Source organism: Pavona decussata, unplaced genomic scaffold (assembly GCF_977016875.1).
Source record: "Pavona decussata unplaced genomic scaffold, jaPavDecu1.1 SCAFFOLD_189, whole genome shotgun sequence".
Lineage (NCBI taxonomy): Eukaryota > Metazoa > Cnidaria > Anthozoa > Scleractinia > Agariciidae > Pavona > Pavona decussata.
This window is the reverse complement of record NW_028145598.1, coordinates 520,815-542,161: the sequence shown is the minus strand read 5'-3', so window position 1 is coordinate 542,161 and position 21,347 is coordinate 520,815. Positions and strand designations below refer to the sequence as shown.

The following is a 21,347-nucleotide window of genomic DNA, read 5'->3' as shown; positions in this document are numbered from 1 at the left end:
AAGACTAAACTTAAATATGACGTCATCCTATAATGAGTGATCAAGACAATAGGTGGTGACGTCATCGTCGTTAATGTATGCCACCGCGTATTAATGAGAAACCACCGCGAAAATCCGGAAACCGTGGTGCGCCCCTCACTACTTTTGTTTGCAATTGTCTTGGGTATTGCGATCTCCTATTTCTTTACTCGGTTTAACGCTCATAAAGAAATGCCATGGGTTCACTAAGCACTTTGACATACCCTATAGAGTTAATTCACTTATCCATTATTTGTATCACCAGATGAGGCGTGTGAAAACAAAATAAAGGTAGTGCATACCATGTTTGCCGTTGAACAACTGCATATTCCAGACTAATCACTTTATGGCGGTGCGCGTTTGCAAAGATAGAACTGATTTCTCAAAGCTGTGAAACTTCGTTAGCAGTGTTAGAACTAAAAAATCTAGCAATAGTCGTTCACTTATTCGGTTCCGTTAGTCATTTACTATGACCCCACTTTCAATCCTCACCGTTTGGCTGCAGTCCTGACCCATTTCAAGCTCCTCTTCCCAAGAAGCGCTCTGAGTACTTTTCATGTAGCAGTATTTAACCCTCGACTTCAAATAAACGGTACGTTTTGTTTACTGAAGGTGAAAAGCAAGACACGTGTTATCATTGCCCTTTTGCAGCTTTAGTTTCAAAAACACACATCTTGGTTTCACTTAACTGATGTTATTTTTGTCTGTTGGTTCAAGAAACGGACTGTCATGGCAAGCAGAGAAGGCTTTCTTCGCCGAGCCATACATACAGGTACAATTGTTTCCGACTTGCTTCTCAACAGCAATCGTGTTCCACAAGCCATCGAGTTGTGCAAGGAGTGTTTGATTCTCCTCAATAGCAAGGCCCTGGAAAAAGACCAAGGATTTGTCAGATTGTTTTCTATTTGTGTGTATACTCAAATGTTTGAGGCCTATGTTCTTATTTGTGATCACGAAAGTCTGATAGCATGCGACAGAAAGCTTCTGGTCTTACTCAACAACTGTGGCGAAAAAGAAGAAGAAGCAATCCTAAGCATTAGGCTAGCGAAATTGTATATATTTCAATGCCAACACGAAAAAGCAAAGGACCTTTGCATGAAAGCACTGTGTATCACGAAAGAAATTGGGAAAAGGGCAGAAGAAGGAGAATGCTACGGAAACCTAGGAACGGTGTTTCTATATCTCAGTGAATATTTCAAGGCTAAAGAATATATTCAGAATGCACTTAAGATCAGCGAAGAAATTGGCGATAAACGCGGACAAGCAGCAAACTGTGGACATCTAGGAACCCTTTTCTGGTATTTCGGTGAATATGTCAAGGCTGAGGAATATCTTCAGAGGGCAGTTCAGATCAGTAAAGAAATTGGGTACAGACAAGGAGAAGCAAGAGCTTACGGAAACCTTGGAACTGTATTTCAGTCTCTCAGTGAATATGTCAAGGCTAAAGAATATCGTCAGAGAGCACTTCAGATCAGTAAAGAAATTGGGGACAGGGTTGAAGAAGCAACAGCTTATGGAAACCTTGGAGATGTCTTTCAGTCACTGGGTGAATATGTCAAGGCTGAAAAGTACATTCAGAAAGCACTTTCAATCACAAAAGAAATTGGTCAGAAGAACGGGGAAGCAACATTTTCTGGTAAGCTAGGAGCTCTGTTTTGCTCTATTGGCGAATATGTTAAGTCTGAAGAATATCTTCAGGAAGCACTTCTCATCGCAAAAAAAATTGGGGACAAGAAAGAAGAAGCATCGTGCTGTGGAAATCTAGGAACTCTATTTCGATCTCTTGGTAAGTACGGTATGGCTGAAGAATATCTTCAGAACGCACTTGTGATTAACAGAGCAATTGGTAACAAGAAGGGGGAAGCAACCTGTTACGGAAACCTAGGAGCTGTGTTTCAATGTCTTGGCAAATATGTAAAGGCTGAAGAATATCATTTGAAAGCACTTCACATCAAAAATGAAATTGGGAACAGAAGCGAAGAAGCATCAAGTTACGAACACCTAGGAAATGTCTTTCATGACGTCGGTGAATTTGTCAAGGCTGAAAAACATCATCAGAGAGCACTTCAGATCAGAACAGAAATTGGGGACAGAGGCGGACAAGCATCTTCTTACGGAAATCTGGGAACAGCGTTTCAATCTCTTGGCGCGTGTGCCAAGGCAGAGGAATGTTATCAGAGAACATTGGAAATCAACAAGGAAATTGGTCACAAGATGGGGGAGGCATTATGTTACGGGAACCTAGGGACGCTGAGTAGTTCTCTTGGTAAATATCTCAAGGCTGAAGAATATCTTCAGAAAGCCCTTCAGATCGGGAAAGAAATTGGCCACAAGAAAGACGAAGCAACATATTACGGGAATCTAGGAACTGTGTTTTTCTATGTCGGTGAGTATTCCAAGGCTAAAAAGTATGACGAAACAGCACTTGCATTGAGTTACGAGATTGGAAGCATTGAACTGCAGTTTAAAAACCACCTTAGCCTTACATGGGACAATTTGGTGTTGAAAGGAGACATAAATGATGCAGTGAAGAGTCTCCATTTAAGTATTACAAAGAGCGAGGAAATGCGAGGCTTTTTAAGAGACAACGATGAATTCGAGATCTCCTTTCTAGACGAGCACTTGTCTCCTTACGAGTTGCTCACAAGTTTGTTTTGATTCTGGTATGCATATCGAAGGGCTTCACGTTGTAGAGCTTGGGCGAGCCAGAGCCTTGGGAGACATAATGTCGTCTCAATATTGTGTGGAACAACAAATATCAGTGTACTCAAAGTCGTGGGCTGGTATTGAAACAATCATGACGAAAGAAAGTAGCTGCGACTGTCTGTACTTTTTCTATTACTGTCACCACTTATTTTTGTAGATTATTAAGCCAAACAAAGCGATTCTTTTCCCACAGATAGACATCAATGACTTTTTGTTAACAAACAAATAGAGAGATCTGTGGATGAAGTCTTTGGTGGAGAAAAGTTCAGAAAGTTTCATGTTTTACCCTCTCAAGAGCACTGCGAAGATCGATCATTGTTTCCGTCACAGGCGCCTGAGTCACCTCAAGGAAATGGCCCCGCAGCTTCCCGCCCTGTAGAAGAAGACGAAGACGAAAATCAGGATGAGCCGCTGACTTTTCCTCAGTGTTACAAAATGATCATTGCTCCTGTGGCTGACCTACTTGACAAACCTGAAATCATCATTGTTCCAGATCGCCCTTTGTACAAAGTTCCATTTGCAGCTTTGAAGGATGAAAATGAGAAGTATTTGTCAGAGACTTTCAGAATCCGCATTGTCCCTTCCTTGACGATTCTCAAGCTGATTCAGGACAGTCCAGCCGATTATCACAGTCAAACCGGTGCACCGATAGTGGGTGAACCCAGGATTGGTGACGTGTATCACAAGGGACGTCTTGAAAAGTTATGCCCATTGCCTGCTGCAAAAAAGGAAGCAGAGATGATTGGACGACTGCTGGGAGTTCAGCCTTTATTAGGAGAGCACGCAACTAAGCAGGCAGTTCTTCAGAGCATACATTCAGTGAGTTTGATTCATGTCGCTGCCCATGGTGACGCCGAAAGAGGAGAAATCGCTCCTGCCCCTCCACGCTCTTTTGAAGGGATTCCGCAAGAACAAGACTACCTATTGACAATGGCTGAAGTTTCACAAGTTCGTCTGAGAGCCAAACTGGTAGTCCTTAGCTGCTGTCAAAGTGCACGTGGACAGATTAGATCCGAAGGAGTCGTTGGAATCGCTCGAGCCTTCTTAGGATCTGGTGCTCGTTCCGTGTTGGTTGCCCTGTGGGCCCTAGAAGACGAGGCAACAAAGCAGTTCATGAGTTGTTTCTATGAGCATCTTGTTCGTGGAGAAAGTGCCAGTGGTTCTCTTGACCAGACGATGAAGTGGATGAGAGGAAATGGCTTTTCAGAAGAGAGACAGTGGGCGCCTTTTATGCTGATTGGAGACACCGTGACATTTGATTTTCGAAATTAAAGGTCAGTTTAAATGCCTGGGTTATTCTATGTTTAATATCATACGTTACAAATTACCTCTTAAATTTGGTGCGAAATTTCAGCGTTTATTCATAATTTTACCTGTGAAATTACAAAATTGCTATAGCAACGTTTCCTATATCTCAGTGCCAAGATGGCGTCCAGGTTTAAAGATGTTACGGATGAAAGAAGTTACGGCATTAAAAGACGCTGCAGAAAAGCTAAATACGCACAACTAACTGAGTGAGGATTTTTGAGAACTGGTGTGATGAAAATTTCGTTGACAAAAAACCCTGAGACGGTTCGTACTCAGCAGTTGGATAAAGTACTCGAGCGGTTTTTTTTGCCTGCGTGTGTAAACAAGATGGAACGGACCACGATTGTGATCGTAATTTGTCACCCATGATATTAAAAGGTAAAAGGCTCGGGAAATTATTGGAATTTTGACAACACGCGCGTGAAATTATTTCCTAATTTCACTCTTCACCATTTGATTACATATACTTATTTAAGGCCTTGGATTGGTTATTTTTTATGAGAAAATGAACATATGAGTTTGACACATATTTTTCTTGGCCGGGAGAGAGAACGAGAACATATATAAGTAAGGAGCTCTTGAGAATGAAGTACATTTGTGTTTGTTCTTTTACTGACGTTTCGCATTCCACCCTACATTGGGAAAGGATGGATGATGGTGAGCCAGTGGTGAGATCCCATTTTAATTATCCTTGCGCGCTTCATTTTTGTCTTGGTGGATATAATTTCGGGAGTTTTGAGAAACGCACGCCTGAACAGATTCTTATTATTTGTTGTAGCTACTCTACGAAGACCCCAGACGGGTGTGGCAACTATCATCATTTTTCTTTGAAGCAGGAACTTGGTAAACGGAAGGATCAATCCACGGAGACATAAAAACACTTGGACTGAAATCGTCAAGGGATGCGAGATGACTTGTACCACCCATGGGAACAGGTTCGCCTGCTCTCCGGCATTGACTTTTGTTCCTTGGAGTTGATTCATGTTCATGGGAATGTTTCTCCATTGCTCCGAAAAGCCTGATCATGAACAAAATTGGCGTGTACCTGCTCGTGGACATCAGCACATTATCTGCGTCGCATGTTTTGCACATGCAAGCAGCGTGTTTTACGTGTAAAAACGTTCCCATAATCAATCATGGGCGATAAACATACTAAGGAACTGACTTTCTTTTTTTTTTCTGACTTAGAAGATAGTACCAACTGTCACTATCGGGTTCTAGCTGATCTATTCTTTATCTGAATTTTAGCTTCATAGTTCTGTAAGATCATGAGGCCCTGTTTTGTATAAACGTAAGTAGTTATTTTTACTTTGAAAAACTAGGCATGACAGTGAGATGATTTCACTCCTTACCGCACCCTTCTTCATGAACTCACCTCAGTGAGTCGGAAAACAGCTTCATCGAAACTCGTTAAATTAAAGCTAAAGTCAAAAGGTTCACGTTATTTTACGTGAAAAGTGAAACGGCAAAGGTGACGTTTGCCGACTCACGTAAACGCGATGCTAAATCTCTCTGATGTAAGGTTCATTCACGCCTTTGAAAGGTTTACCTCGTAATCAGTAGTCGACCTGAAGATCAACCAGAAATGTAACATTTGGCTTCAATACGTTGTTGTTTTTTTTGCCCCTGCAGGGTTTTGGCCCAGAGGCCAAAATCCGAGGCGGCACTCTAGAATTCCCTGCGTGTATATATACAAGAAATTTTTTAATAAAAAAAAGTAAGAATTGTGTTTGTAGTATGGGAAGGTTTCCGGATTTGATGGAACTAGGCGCGCACGGTGGTCTCGGGTAATTTTTTAGCAAGCGCGCAATGTGGTGTTGGAAAGTTGAAATACAATATTATATGATTAAAATAGATTTACATTATCTGGTTTACATGGATATCAATAGATTGTAATTCATGATATTTTCTAGCGATACATTGTTGCAAGTTTTTTTCATGTTTTGCCCAAATATTACACAAACACCGTTGAGATTGTCATACATTTCATTGTCAGATTTTCAAGACAATGTGTTGACTATTTCTATGAATATTATCTTCAATAAAATAGTTGAAACGTCAAATTTACAACAGTCGTATACACAATAATCAAAACCGGGTAGGCCGATACCGATACCAACTTGATACCCGAAATCAGCACAAAGTACTATTTCGTAAAATGCCATTTGGCAAAGGTTCGCAAAGTACCATAAGCCACAGTAAAATGGTATGACAAAAGAGAACATAATTTGAAAACGGAATCATAAAACAGTAATACCAGGATCCTACAGACAGTATGATTGTACATCATTAGAAAGAGACATACGTAAAGTTCTTGAAGTCTGTTCTTAAAACCGATTTGGTCTAAGAAGAAAAGACATAACATGACATAACATGACATGACATGACATGATTTAACATAGCATGACATGACATGACATGACATGACATGACATGAGATATCATAACATAACATAACATCATGACATGACATGACATGACATGACATGACATTTCATGACATAACATAACATAACATAACATAACATAACATGACATGACATAACATAACATAACATAACATGACATGACATGACATGACATAACATAACATAACATAACATAACATAACATGGTATTTTACTCAGGAAATCAACTAATCAATAAAACACTTCCTGAAAGGCGAAATCGTGACGTTAAACCTATATAAAACAATTTCCCCCAATAAACATTCTAAAATCTAAAACAATCACAAACATTTAAAATGAAATCTATTTACAATCATTCCTTCGCGTACATGTACATCTCAAGTCTGTTTCGAAATAAAGTTATTCAACCGGTGTGACAACATCCTTAGGTAACTCGTTTCACTTATTAACAATGCGTACAAAGAAGGAGTACTTACAACAGTTCGAATGGCTGATTTCACATAAAGTTTGTAGTTATGATTGGCTCTAGTTCGACTGCACTTAGCAGGCCCGTAGCAAGGCTAAAACAACTGGGGGGGGGGGGGGCGAGCAAAATGGTTAAACAAAACTACCCCTCCCACGGCCCGTCATTCAAAAACAGACAGATTAGCGAGTTTAAGATGCAACGAGAACATAAAAAATGCAGTCGATTTAGTAAGAAAAACAACTTTGCACCTGCATCACACTTTTTGATACATTTCTTTGCCGTTTCTTTTACGCGGACTACAACGTAAAATTTCATAATTTTACTTTTGAAGGAGGACATAAACAAACGACGACAAATTTGGCTCATTTTGGTTCTTATTTCCGATTCACAATGTAGGAGTGCCTTTGTTGCTGTTGTATACAAAAACAAACTGTTATCGATGGAAACAAATTATTGAAGGTTGTGAAAAGGCATTCGCAGCGTCAGAGTTCAAGACTGATTGATGCACATTAATTTAATTTAATTATATATACCTTTTGGCACAAAAATTCTGGGGGGCCTCAAGCCCCCATGCTCCTCCCCCTGCTACAGGCCTGCTTGGTGAGCTCGACAAAGTCTTCAGTGTTTGCAGTTTAGGTTTCTGAGTTTGATATCGTGAAGAAAGTCGTTGACTTGCTGAGAAGAAATTACTTTAACCACAAAGTACAAACATTAATTTCCGGCGTTTAATGATTTTCGAAATATCACAACAAAAATAATTTCGTATCAGTGAAACTGTTGTTGCCCACATTCCCACATCAGTTTATGGCCTTTTAGAAGGCAAAGTTGTTTGAGCTAACTGTAGCCGCTGCTAATTTCACTCAGCACTCTACTTTATTATATGACTTCACCATTACGAAACAGATCCCGACGGTAACAAATTCCGTACCAGAACGGTTCTTGAAAAGACAAAGAATAAATTTAAAATTTTTAAAAATACTTCAAGTGACGACATGGAATAAGTAACTGAGAAACTATCGAAAATGAACGACTGACATAAGAACGTACCTTATCGGTGATGTTACAGTAAATTAACGTGGACGGATAAACGGCGAAACACAACTATAAACACTGAAAACGATGCCCACACTAAAAACCTTATGCAAAGAAACTGGCTTTAAAAAAGGTAAAAGGAGTGACAGAAAGGCTATTTACATACGTAATGATCCATAAGGTGTTGGGGCGAAAGGTATGAAAGGCGTAGCGTAAACAAATGAAACGAAACTAAGTGTAAATTAGGCGCGTCAGAAAGAACTATGTTACTCGCTGTAACACTAACACAGTTGGAACTGTTTGGATTCTTTAGCTGAAAATTTAAGTTCCCTTAATTTTTATATTAGGTAAAGAAGTCTTTTTTTCCTGATTTTACGAGCTACTATTGGCTTTCCATAAATGCTATCGGACCTTTGTTCACACTTTGAACGACTTTATAGCCCCTCCAAAACCAAAAGAGATTAGTTTTCAGCGTTCCGCAAGTTTTGAAATCATGGACATTTCGCTAAAGAGAATGCTAGTTTTTATTCATAATTTAACCCGAATTTCCTGACGCAGATAATGTTTTTCCGAACAGATATTCCACCGAATTGAACCGTTGAGTGTCCCTATCTTTTTGAAAGTACATATGAAACGCCTGGATGCAGGTTCTTATATTCTCATATTGTGATGTATTCTCGTCCTTTGAGCTTCATGTTCGCGTGAGAACGATGATGCAATGGCTCGTGTCCAAGCCCCAGCACTGGTGAATGTTAATGCATAGAACGGAACACGATTTTTTTTCCTAGTCTCTTCTGAATATGAAACATCGAGAAACAATTTGATTCCCCGAGGAAAAATACGCACTGGGAACGTACTGGGTGAATGCACAGATCTATAAAAAGTCAGCTTTTGTGTCGTGATGGCGATTGCCCTAGTCACAGCTTTACGTCATTCAAGGATTTGAAGGCTGCCATGGCAATTTGATCAGACTGAACATCGGCCAATTAATGCTACCGATTTTACAGTCATTCCTGAGTTATTGCTGGAGCAAGTGACCGTGATGTGTCCCTACCAGCTCCAATACGCAACTGGTGATTCAGGATCTCGTTCAAGCAAGCCAATTCTGTCGCTGTTTTAATCCTGTCGTACTTAAACTTCTTCCATTTCTGATTGGTTCATCAGATTCACTATGCTAGTTGTGTTTATTCCGATCAAGCAGACATTCAACCCCGCCATATAAGCGGCGGAAAGGTTTCTGACAACCTTTACTTAACAACTTCTGTTAGATGAAGCAATGGCTTAGTTCTCGTTTACGGTTCATTGTAAGAAGCGTTGCAAAACGAGAGCAATGGCAGATGTGGTCTTGAATTTCATTTATCGCGAACAGCAAGAAATATTTCTAATTGTCCGCTTAATCACTTGTCTAACCTCCCTTATTTTCCAACGGTAAAGAAATGGGTTGAGCGTTGAGTCGAAGAAGGCAAGTATGCCAGTAGCATGCCAAACATTAGCACCAATTCTCGAGAGAGACGAGCCACGTGATGCGGTGACATCAGTAGCAATAGTATATGGCAGATAACAAACCAGCAAAGCTGAATGTATCCACACTGCATTGCAAACTGTCTTTTTGTAGCGCACTATATTTAGCCCCGATGTACCAGGATTGTTTCCATGAACTTGATCTTGAATTTGCGCTTGACGATGACGAAGGGTCAGGTAGATTTTTGAGTAACAATAGTTCGAAATAATTAAACACATGAAAATCCTTCCACAGCCCAACAAAAAGAAGAAGTGGGTGTCCCACAAATATGTCAAGGAAAAAGTGGGAATCACAATCCACGAAATAATCACAAATAATCGAACGCGTGACAACGTAACAACCTGCCGGTATCTTAACCCCAGCAACAGAGCGAGAAGTCTGTCCACACTTATTGCAGTCAACGTGTTGATAGATTCTCCACACAGTACAGTACTAGAAGCGTGCGCTAAACCTTCGGCTATTCCCCATATTCTCCAGTTCTTGTTTGCAAGTGTCATTAGATAAACAACATGTAACGGCTGAGATATAAGCCCGACACAGAGATCTGTGAACAACAGACTGCGTAACAGAAGTTTGGATAGTGGCTGAAGAGATGAATCTTTGTGAAGAGCGATGAGAATCAGGAGATTTCCAGACAGTGTGGACAAAGATAAAATTGCAAATTCAGGACGAAAGAGCTGTGGATTGAATAATAGTTTGTGTCTTCACCTTATTCAATAAGTCCCGGATCACTCATCGCTTCGGAACATCGATCGAGACATTTTGTTTCTTGGTATCTACAGGCGGTAAAGTTGATATTTTAGATCCTCTTCTTCACCACTGAATTGAAATTAATTGCGTCCCAGCTTTATTTTCATGTCTGATGGCAACTAAAAGAAGAGCGGAAGGAAAACCAAAGATACGAATATCAAAGTTTGAATTCACCTGCTGTCAAATTTAACGTCTTTTGACGTAAAGTGCTTAAGAACGTTAGGAACCATCATCCGGCTGAATTAAAGGGGATATAAATAGCGATGATTTTTAAATTTTGGAGACATTAGAAGTGTAATTACCTTTTCTCTTGCACGAAATGATTCTAAAATACCAAGAGAACAATAACAAGGCATTTTTTTTCTAAATTAAAGGTGAGCAAGCCATATCAGTTTTTGGCGGTTTTTCCGGCTAAGAAAAACGACGGCGCAAATGCTTCATAATAATTCTGTTGGCCGGAAATCAAAAGCCATGTACAGCTGAATTGGGCTAAATACTATCGCCATTGTGATATTAATAGCACGACTCCTCGCGTTCTGATTGGGTCATCAGATTCATTACGCTGGATGTGTTTATTATCATACAGTACTATACAATACTTTATTAGGAGCAGTGAAACGGACATTAGGATCAAGTCAAGAGAGGATCAAGGGGTAGATCAAGCAGAAATCTCCGGTTTTGATGTTTACAATCAATAAAAAGCATAACATCTAAATCATTTCCTTGTTTCGCAAAGATCTTCATAGAGATGAGCGTAACAATTTGATCAGAGCGTTTTAAGCCGCCAAATAGTGAGAAGTAAAATAATTAGACTTCACTTATTCATTATTCCCTACATTTTTCTTGAATAATTCAATTTTGCTTTTGAACGTTGTTCGTTGTTTTAGACCGGGACAAATTCTAAGAAAAGCGTCTAGTAAAGTTCTGTTGGCAAACTCGAGGGAACTTAGTAAGCAAACTTTTTTTGATAGAAATTATATTCAGGACTGGATGTTATGAGTATGGAAAAAAATTGTTTACCAAGCTGGATTTTAAGAAAACCTCACCCCAACACCGGTCATGTAGCGAGGCTAAACTGTTCCGAAATCAGCAAGTGTTTTCCAGTCTCAAGAACAAAGCCTGTCACCTGGCTCCCGAATTGGGGCAAAGGGCGAAGAGAACGGAGCGGAGAAAGACGAGCGTGGTCTGGAGGTGAGAAAGACCGAGCTCGCCCTTTTTCCCAAATTGGGAGGCCGTTCACAGATAACAAGAACACAAGTTAATAATTAGTCACGTCACACCGAAACGAGAGTGTCTCGAGACCTCTTTTCATGGACTGTGATTTTATAGATGGAGAACTTCGAACTTTTTATACCTGCCAGGAAAAGTTATTTTTGTATAAGACTAACCCCGTGTTAGCCTCCCACGCAGTCGTTTTTAGGGGCCTCGTATTGAGGTAATACGAGTCCCCTAAAAACGACTGCGTGGGAGGCTAAACCCGTGTGGAACTGTTGGTGTTAGAAAAGAATTCGAATAGACACAAAATAAGGCGCCAAACCTTCGGGAAGGAGGAAATCTTTAAGATATTATCGAGATTGAGTTTTTTTGTTTACTAGAAATACATTTTTCATCCCAAAGTCTCGATTTATTATTTGCTTGCTATCTGATTACATTTTCCACACCTTAGTGCCAGTCAGGTAGCTGACTATGCGGGCTCCATAGCACACTTGTCAACAGATTACGCGCCTATCAATTCAAAATTCTTCAAAATCCTCCACACGGGCATTTGAACTTTTGAAGATTTGCCTGTTCAAATACCCGCCACCCAAGCGTCGGATTTGGCGTTCAAATGTTCCTGCTGTGGTTGCTGTCAATTAACTTATTTGCCCATTCAAGGTTTAAAATCATTACTCTAGCATGTCTAGGTTTTGTATATGCCTTTAACGTAAGCTTTTGGAGACTCTTATTATTACTTTTATTAAGGACGGTGCCTACTATTGTTACTGCGCATACGTTCTGCGCATCGCGAGATACTCGGTTTTCCTATGGGTGGTGCCTACTAATAAAGGAATATTTTTGCGCGGTTTAAAACTATACGGAGAAAGCAGAACTTAGCAAGTGCTTTTGGTATCTCAAAAGAAAATTAGGGGTAACCATGCATTTTTCAGAGATAATTAAGCTTCAATTTAGGAAAAAAATCCCATACATTGCTTTATATTTTGGCGTTTTTTACAGATATTACTGCTTAATTATCTCTGAAAAATGGGTGGTTACCCCCAATTTTCTTTTTGGATTCCAATAGGCCTTGCTAGGATCTGCTTTTCCCGCATAGTCATAAACCACACAAAAATACTTCGGTATTAGTAGGCACCGTCCTTAATCGGTGACATAATTAGTTGACACATCGTGTTTCTATAGTATTTCAGTGCACCAAATAACACCACTCTTTTTTTCGCGCATTAAACTGTGAAAAAGATATCGCTCCCCCATCCAATGTTGCTTGTTTGTAGCTCGGGATTACAGCAATTGCCGCACAACATTGTTTGGGGGGAGGGGGGCTGAGAGGACAAGCGAGGGGGGCAAAAAGGGATCACGGTGACGAAACAGGGTCGTAAAAAGGTAAATGTGTCAACAATTTTGGCGCCGATTGTAGGTTTTGTATATGCCTTTAACACATGCTTTCGGAGACTCTTTTTGGAGCGATTCATTGATGAAAGTGAGATGTTTTCCTTGTAACATCCCCATGGTTAAACTTAAAGAAAAGGGTTTGGTCCACTGGACAGAAAAAATACTTTTATTAACTTGACAAATTCCCTACCCTAAGTAGGCAAAGTTCAAATTCCCCACCCATGGGGAGGCCTTGGGGGAGATGTTGAAGGTCTGAATTCATCGGCACATTACTCAAGTAACATTTTAAAAATGGAGGAACGGTTGACTTGGAAGAGATCAGCCCTTACAATGAATTTCTTAAAGGTGCAAGGTCAGCTCATCCTCGACTCTGAACTATCGACCGTGTAGATACAGAGTAGTATATTAGGTCCACGAACCGTAGAGATCGTGGTCGCCGACAAAAACTATAACATCACAACATCACTCTTCAAGCGATGTAGCAACCGCTTCCGTGGCATTGCTGTGGTCTATACAGAATGGATAGTGAACGAACTGAAAGAAGTCTTGAGAATTCTGTTTCGTCAAATGCGGAAGAAGAGTTCTTGAAGCTGCCTGACCTGCTATCATCTGCTATGTACCACGCCCTGATGCCATACTTCAATCATTGCAGTAAAGGAGAAAGAGAATCCTTATTTCGAGTACTGATGGCAGTACATGCATGGACATGACGCGCCGCCCAAACGGAGGGAATATGGGAACTACATCTGCATGCTTTTCTCAAGATGTTGCTATTTTTCCATCGTTAGGATCACACAAATTAGGTGTAATTGGGTCCTGTGTACCTCCCAGAGGTACAAAATGAGTTTGACAAGGGCATGGTCGTCAAAACGTTCGCCTTGAAGTTTTTAAAATCTGGTACCGAACTCGCTGATTGGAGGAGGGATAGTTGAAATAACCAGGACGACAGCAGTGTTGTGTCCCGGGTTGTGAAGGTGGACTCTGTCATATAACCTGATGTACCAAGTTAACGATTATTATCGGATTGCATACTAAAAAACCGCGGGATAATGCCGATGAGAAGAAAGTGAAGTGAGTAATTACTGTGTCCGGCATACGTTTACAATGTCAACCAACAAACAGCGTACCTAAATAAGGTTTTAGAACACGGTCACCAAAGAGTCTCTACATAAAGCAAACAGACTCGGACAGGAGGAACCACTTAGCTTAGTGAAGGATCGAAAGCTCGAGACGCCAAAACAAGATGGGTTTCATAAGAAGCTAAGGGATCTTCTATCCAAAAGTAAAGTGCCCACATTTTCTCCCCTTATGAAAAAGAGAGTAAAGATAGTAAGAAATCAGCTGCATTCAAAGGCGATGGAAGCATCCTTTAAATGCATCATTACAACCGTATAATGCTGGTACAAGAGTAGATTTGTGTGGAATCCTCTGGTGTGAATTAATGGCAGTTCCCATCACCATCGCAGATACGAAAGGTAAGCCGTGCACTGAAAATAAATCGGTGATGATAGCGCTGTTGTTGAGAAGGACAGAACGTCCTCACGTGACACCAATAACAGGACGATTGACATTAGTAGTAATAATGGTCAAGCATTAGTCCTGGCTGTAGGAAGACTTTCATAGTAATTTTCTGTTTTTTTCTCTCATATTCTTCGATCCAGTATTATGCATTAAAAGCTAACGTGTAGTGTGCTTTCGGTTTGTTTTTCAACCGCCTAGATTTCAGAAATTCGAGTCACTTCAGTAAATGCCTTGTCAACTCTGCTGCAAAATCAACAATCGTACCTTCAAATTATAAGGGGATTAGTTTATAAAGAAATTGTGGTGTTGCGTCGGTGGAGAGTCAGTGGAAACGAATGTTTGGTTTATCAACAGAGTTGATAACTAAAGGGAAACTTGGCCACCGTGAAGAGATTCCAGCGCTGGCTTTTCGAGTGTTAGCCCTTTGTCAGAGCGAATCAGGGAATTGTGGCTTCTTTGTGTTTATATAGTAAGCTGTGGAGCCACACTATTGGTGGGAGCATGGTAACGTGAAAAACCCTCAAATTAGCCAATCAGAGAGCTCGTTAAATCGATCGACTACGGGGAACAAACTAGAGGTTAAAAGATGCATCGCTGTTTGATCCAGTCTGAAAATAAATTTTAATTCAATTGAATTTCCTTTATATTTGGAGAGAAACGGATACAAGGGTAAGGTAAGAAGTTTATTCATCTTTGGCTGAAAACAACATAATAAACGCAACAGATGTGTGGGAAAGGTTATGTTTCATCACTGTATCATGGGGTTTTTGGTATCTTTTGTTAAAATGATGAAATAAGACCTTCAATCAGTTGCAAAATAATTCTAAAATGACAAGAGGAAAGAAATCAACTCAATTCTTGAAAGGAACAACTCGTGATCTGTTCTGACGCATTTTGGAAACAAAAATGCGAGAACTTGAAAAACATTAGTCTAACATTTTTCAAGTTTCAATCCATACCGACCTACCCTGTCTCTGAACAGAGGCACTAGTCGACAGTTTGATTGCACTTCGGTGATAACTTATAACAAACTTGACAATTATTTCTTTGTTTTTGCTGACAGACAAACATATTTGGGTTTTGAAATTACAACAAATTTGCGTGATACTTCCCCTTTAACGTTTCATCATCTGTTGATGCCGATTACGCTCGAGAGTATTGCCTCCCCGAAATATTGCACATTGTTCGCTAGCTGTAGAAAACTCCTTCTGTTCGAATTTATAAGCTCTATGATTATTTCAGGTTGTCAATTGAGCAACTGGAGAGATTACAAAGGATATTAGGAAAAAACAGAATTCAGTTGAAAAAGGCTTAAGTAAACTGAGACAGCTCGATTATTCTACTGCTGTTTTCGTATTTTTTTCAGTTGGTTCTATGTTCTATGGAAAACAATGTTCTATACACTTGGCGAGAGAGGATTTTGTCTTGAAGAAAATCTTCTGTGATGAGAGAAGTTTTTGCACATTCACAAGTGACGTAATGCACCATACCAAGGCCTCGTCAATCGGTGCTTTTAACAAGACGGCAAAAGTACCGCGGTCAATCTCATTGGCCAAGCGCGACGGCAGTTATACCATTCTCAAGTTGGTAACGCCCATGGGCCGGGCCCACACTGAGACTTCATTGGATATAAGATAAAGATCACTGACGAAAAGAGCGCCGCCACTAATCTCAGTGGTCAAGAATTTGACAGCCTTTTTTTTTTACTCTAGACAGAACTGAGCAATCCACAACCCGTGAAACCAATCCGTAAAGTTGGTGGAAGAGAAGCTACTTTTGGGCCATCAGACGAGGAAAAAATGGGCTGTACTGTTACAAGAAGAAAACGGAGTGCAGAGAACAGCTTCAAAGAGAGCGAGGGGTATTTAGAGGAGTCTGGCACTGAAGGCAGGTCTATCCGAAGGACTATTGACGAACAGGAGGAAAGGAGACAAGGACTCAATAATGCGCGTCAAAAGCCCGCCGACCCGGCCAACGATAAATTTGCTTGGCTGATTTCAAATTCGCCTCGTTAAGCTTCGATAGTTTGGAGACTAGTGGAGAAACGATATACAAATCGTTTCATGGGTAGACACTGACAGATGAACAGAGAAGCTACGAACGTTCCAGTGAACAGAAACGAAAAATAGGAGTGAAAGGTCGGCCAAGCCATAAAGCATGACAACGACGCGAATTCAGTGTTTCTTACAATTGATACATGATTTTGACCAAGTTTTTATCGTTTTGCGTTATAAAAGTAGTTCATAGAGGCATATCACTATTACATTTGGACAGTAAAGGCATATTTCAAACGTCGCAAGAATTTTAGTTGTGTCCAGTACAATTTAGTTACAGATAAGAATCGGCAACTGCTCGACTTTTACACCATTTGTAGATCTCACAAGAGTATTTGTTTTTGGTTTGTGTGGTTGTGGGGCAGATTTTCGTACCATTTTGTGGTCGAACTTGAATTACATTCAAGGTAACTAAACCGGGATGTAAATTTTTGGCCTTAAGTCTTTCTAAACCAACTGATACGCGGTGTACTAAACTGAATATTTCAATTCTGAGTCGTGGAAAAAGAAAATACGGGATTTCTTTTCTTTAAACTGACAAAAAGATCAAATTCAGGTCTTGGGAGATTTCTAATTACAAAGTGCAATAGTTCGTTTGAGAAGCAAAAGAGCCGCCGCAAATGTGTAGTGGAGATGATACAATCCGCCATTACTGAGCTGTAAAATGTAAGAAAGGAAGTTGTTGTCACGATCTATCGACGTGTTTTTAAAATTCTTGTTACGAATTTGTCAGCCTCCTATACAAGCGTTCTTTGGCTCGATCGTGACGAGCAAAATACCTTCTGCGTAGCAGGCTAAGAATTTGTTATCTATAATAGCTGTTTTTTCATTCTGATTGAGACGACGGATATGGTCTCTCTAGAATCATACATAGTTAAGGCTGAAGTTCATGACTGCGAAATTTTGTCTCGCCGAAAATTTAAATCTAGCGAAAATTTCTTGAGGCATACATGTTCTCTTTTGTCGTTACTTTCTTATAAATGTGAATGTCCTTCTTCTTTTTTTTTTTTGGATTTTATTAATTTTTTCACCTCAGAAGTTACAGCCAAAAATACATACAGAATATATAGACTTATTTAGAATGTCCTTCTGATTATCAGTTTATCAGCCTACCCGAGTTTGGCGAGCCATGTGGCTTACAACGAAAAAAGAAGCCATTTATGTTGATTTTTCAACTGCACCCAATCCGAAGATTCGTTTCATCATTGTCATTATCGTTTCATCATCTGTTGATACCGATACGCTCGAGAGTATTGCCTCTCCAAAATATTACACGTTGTTCCCTAGCTGTAGAAAACTCCTCTGTTCGAATATATAAGCTCTATGATTATTTCAGGTTGTTAATTGAGTAACTGGAGAGATTACAAAGGATATTAGGAAAACACAGAATACAGTTGAAAAAGGCTTAAGTAAGCTGAGACACGGCTCGATAAATCTACTGCTGTTCTTTTATATTTTTTAGTTGGTTCTATGTTCTATGGAAAACGATGTTTTTGTAGGCTTGGCCAGGGAGGATTTTGTCTTGAAGAAAATCTTCTGTGATGAGAGAAGTTTTCGCACATTCACAAGTGACGTAATGCACCATACCGAGGCTACGTCAATCGGTGCTTTTGAAAAGACGGCAAAAGTACCGCGGTCAATTTCATTGGCCAAGCGCCACGACAGTTATACCATTCTCAAGTTGGTAACGCCCATGGGCCGGGCCCACACTGAGACTTCATTGGATATAAGATAAAGACCACTGACGAATAAAGCGCCGCCACTAATCTCATTGGTCAAGAATTTGACAGCCTTTTTTTTTACTCTAGACAGAACTGAGCAATCCACAACCCGTGAAACCAATCCGTAAAGTTGGTGGAAGAGAAGCTACTTTTGGGCCATCAGACGAGGAAAAAATGGGCTGTACTGTTACAAGAAGAAAACGGAGTGCAGAGAACAGCTTCAAAGAGAGCGAGGGGTATTTAGAGGAGTCTGGCACTGAAGGCAGGTCTATCCGAAGGACTATTGACGAACAGGAGGAAAGGAGACAAGGACTCAATAATGCGCGTCAAAAGCCCGCCGACCCGGCCAACGATAAATTTGCTTGGCTGATTTCAAATTCGCCTCGCTAAGCTTCGATAGTTTGGAGACTAGTGGAGAAACGATATACAAATCGTTTCATGGGTAGACACTAAAAGATGAACAGAAAAGCGACGAACGTTCCAGTGAACAGAAAAGAAAAATAGGAGTGAAAGGTCGGCCAAGCCATAAAGCATGACAACGACGCGAATTCAGTATTTCTTACAATTGATACATGATTTTGGTCAAGTTTTTATCGTTTTGCGTTATTTAAGTAGTTCATAGAGGCATATCACTATTACATTTGGACATTTCAAACGTCGCAAGAATTTCAGTTGTGTCCAGTACAATTTAGTTGCAGATAAGAATCGGCAACTGCTCGACTTTTACACCATTTGTAGATCTCACAATTAAGTAAGAGTATTTGTGTTTGGTTTGTGTGGTTGTGGGGCAGATTTTCGTAGCATTTTGTGGTCGAATTTCAATTACATTCAAGACAACTAAACCGGGATGAAAGTTTTTGGCCTTAAGTCGTTTTAAACCAACTGATACGAGGCATACTAAACTAAATGTTTCAATTCTGAGCCGTGAAAAAAGAGCATACGGGATTTCTTTTCTTTAAACTAACAAAGATCAATTCAGTTCTTGGGAGATTTCTAATTACAAAGTGCAAAAGCTCGTTCGAGTGAGCTTTGAAGCAAGAGAACCGCCGTAAATGTGTAGTGGGGGATGATACAATCCGCCATTACTGAGCTGTAAAATGTAAGAAAGGAAAATGTTATCACGATCTATCGACGTGTTTTTAAAATTCTTGTTACGAATTTGTCAGCCTCCTACACAAGCGTTCTTGGGCTCGATCGTGACGAGCCAAAGACCGTCTACGTAACAGGATAAGAATTTGTTATCTATAATAGTTGTTTTTTCATTCTGATTGAGACGACGGATGTGGTCTCTCTAGGATCGTACATAATTAAGAAGTCCATGATTGCGAAATTTTGTCGCGCCGAAAATTTAAATCTTCCGAAAATTTCTTGAGGCATGTATGTTCTATTTTGTCGTTACTTTCTTATAAATGTGACTGTCCTTCGTCTTTTTTTTTATTTTATTAATTTTTTCACCTCAGAAGTGACAGCCAAAAATACATACGGAATATATAGACTTATTTAGAATGTCCTTCTGATTATCAGTTTATCAGCCTACTCGAGTTTGGCGAGCCATGTCGCTTACAACGAAAAAAGAAGCCGTTTATGTCGATTTTTCAACGACACCCAACCCGACGGTTCGTTTTGGTGGGATATTTCAGTTTAGGAAGGCGTTATTCGCCTCGGAAATTCGACTAAATTGAGGCCAAAAACCAGCACTTCCTAAGTGAAATGTCACCTCAAAAGGGGGTGAATATGCCATTCAAAGTGCGACGTAAAAGCCATTTGGTATTTTCAAAATCCAACAGCAACTCGGAAAATTGGGGATTGAGATTCCGTTTAATAGTCTGCGACTTAAAATTTACCTTAAAACACGAACAAATCAAACTGTGTTGGCTTATACAAAATTTTTATGGGAATACAGGAGACAACATTTTAAATATATGGCTTAATCACCCGTTGGGCACCCTTAATTCTTCAGTGACAATGAGCGAAGTTGAATGAAATTTGAAATGAGTACAACAGTATAGCCGAAATTGGGATCGACAAATTACGTACGGATTATAGACTTTTTTACGGGGCGTGAGGCACCGAGTTAAGTTCTGGGTCGCGTTCTTTTTTATATGAATCAGTAATTTTTTTTCATGTCGCGATTGTCCAAAGACTTCATATATGACCAAACGACGCGTCAAATGTAAGTAGGCGGATGCAAGACAAATAAAAAAATTCGACTTTGGAATTCATGAAGAAAAGTACCTCCGGAAGTCTTAATGAGTACTTTTAACATATTTCTGTTCAGACCTGTTAATATCCGCACTTGAAGAGTGATGACGGAAACATTTGCGAAAGTTTGCGTTACATGCGATCGCCACAATATTGGAGAGCGTAAAACACTTGAATATGTCCTACACGACGTATTCTGTTCGTCATTGTTGTTTTCATTCAAGATAGCATCGGCTGTGAAGCGTTCGCGAACGGTTGCTTTTAGCGCATTGGGTTTCAGTTTGAGTAAATGCAGTTTCGAATTAAAAAAAACTTGAAAATCCCTGTGACATAGCCCGTTTAAGATAGACCACGAGTTTGTCCGCAGAGAATCATTATCTAGTGTAATAGGAGTATGTTAGAATTATCGGTGATTCTTATGAGGTGCGGCCTAGCTGTGCCCATATGTCCCCTATATTTGGAGTTGAAGACGTCAACCAAGCTATAATCAGGTGCATCCAACGGTTTATTTCGGCGGTAGATAACTGTAGATATCTGTGTTCGAAGGGCCTTGATCGCCTAAGAAATTCGTATTTAGTTGGAAAAGTAGGTAAGATCGCTGGTCGCTATGAATGCACGTTTGCCCTCCGAATAGAGCTCTCCAGAGTACGTTTCTAAGACTGAGATTTTCACCTTTGATCAAAATGTGATAAGGCTGCTTTGTTCAATGGTGCAGACTAATTTTCGCGGCAGTAGAATAGATATTTAAAACATTTCAAAACAACGACACAACTTTTGAGTTTGGAAGACATGTTTCGATACTTCATTGTCCATCGTCAGTTCAAGGATATTTATAAATCAAAAATTTCTAAGCATCCTTGAATAGTCAAAAACATCTTTGAACGGACAATAGATACTGAAGTATCCGAAACATGTCTTCCAAACTCAAACGTTGCGTCGTTGTTTTGAAATGTTTAATATAAATGGTGTTGACCTTTTTATCTTAATCGTGAAGGGAAATACTTAAATTTACTGCATGGAGGATTTCTTGTC

The 21,347-nt window shown here is 39.9% G+C and overlaps 1 protein-coding gene and 1 pseudogene across 1 annotated transcript; both read left to right on the top strand.

Moving 5' to 3' along the window:
• Positions 1-747: 747 nt before the first annotated feature.
• On the top strand, positions 748-3,001 carry LOC146462407 (uncharacterized; annotated as a pseudogene).
• A 17-nt stretch (positions 3,002-3,018) lies between these two features.
• LOC146462406 (tetratricopeptide repeat protein 28-like) lies at positions 3,019-5,199 on the top strand. The gene is made up of 2 exons (XM_085085686.1): positions 3,019-3,998; positions 4,811-5,199. Exon 1 carries the CDS (start codon positions 3,160-3,162, stop codon positions 3,994-3,996), a length of 837 nt encoding a protein of 278 aa, XP_084941812.1. The 5' UTR covers positions 3,019-3,159; the 3' UTR covers positions 3,997-3,998; positions 4,811-5,199.
• Positions 5,200-21,347: the final 16,148 nt, after the last annotated feature.

What these genes read in the sequence shown, in the direction of transcription:
- LOC146462406 (XM_085085686.1), top strand. Translation starts at nt 3,160, where the DNA reads ATGATCATTGCTCCTGTGGCTGACCTACTTGACAAACCTGAAATCATC.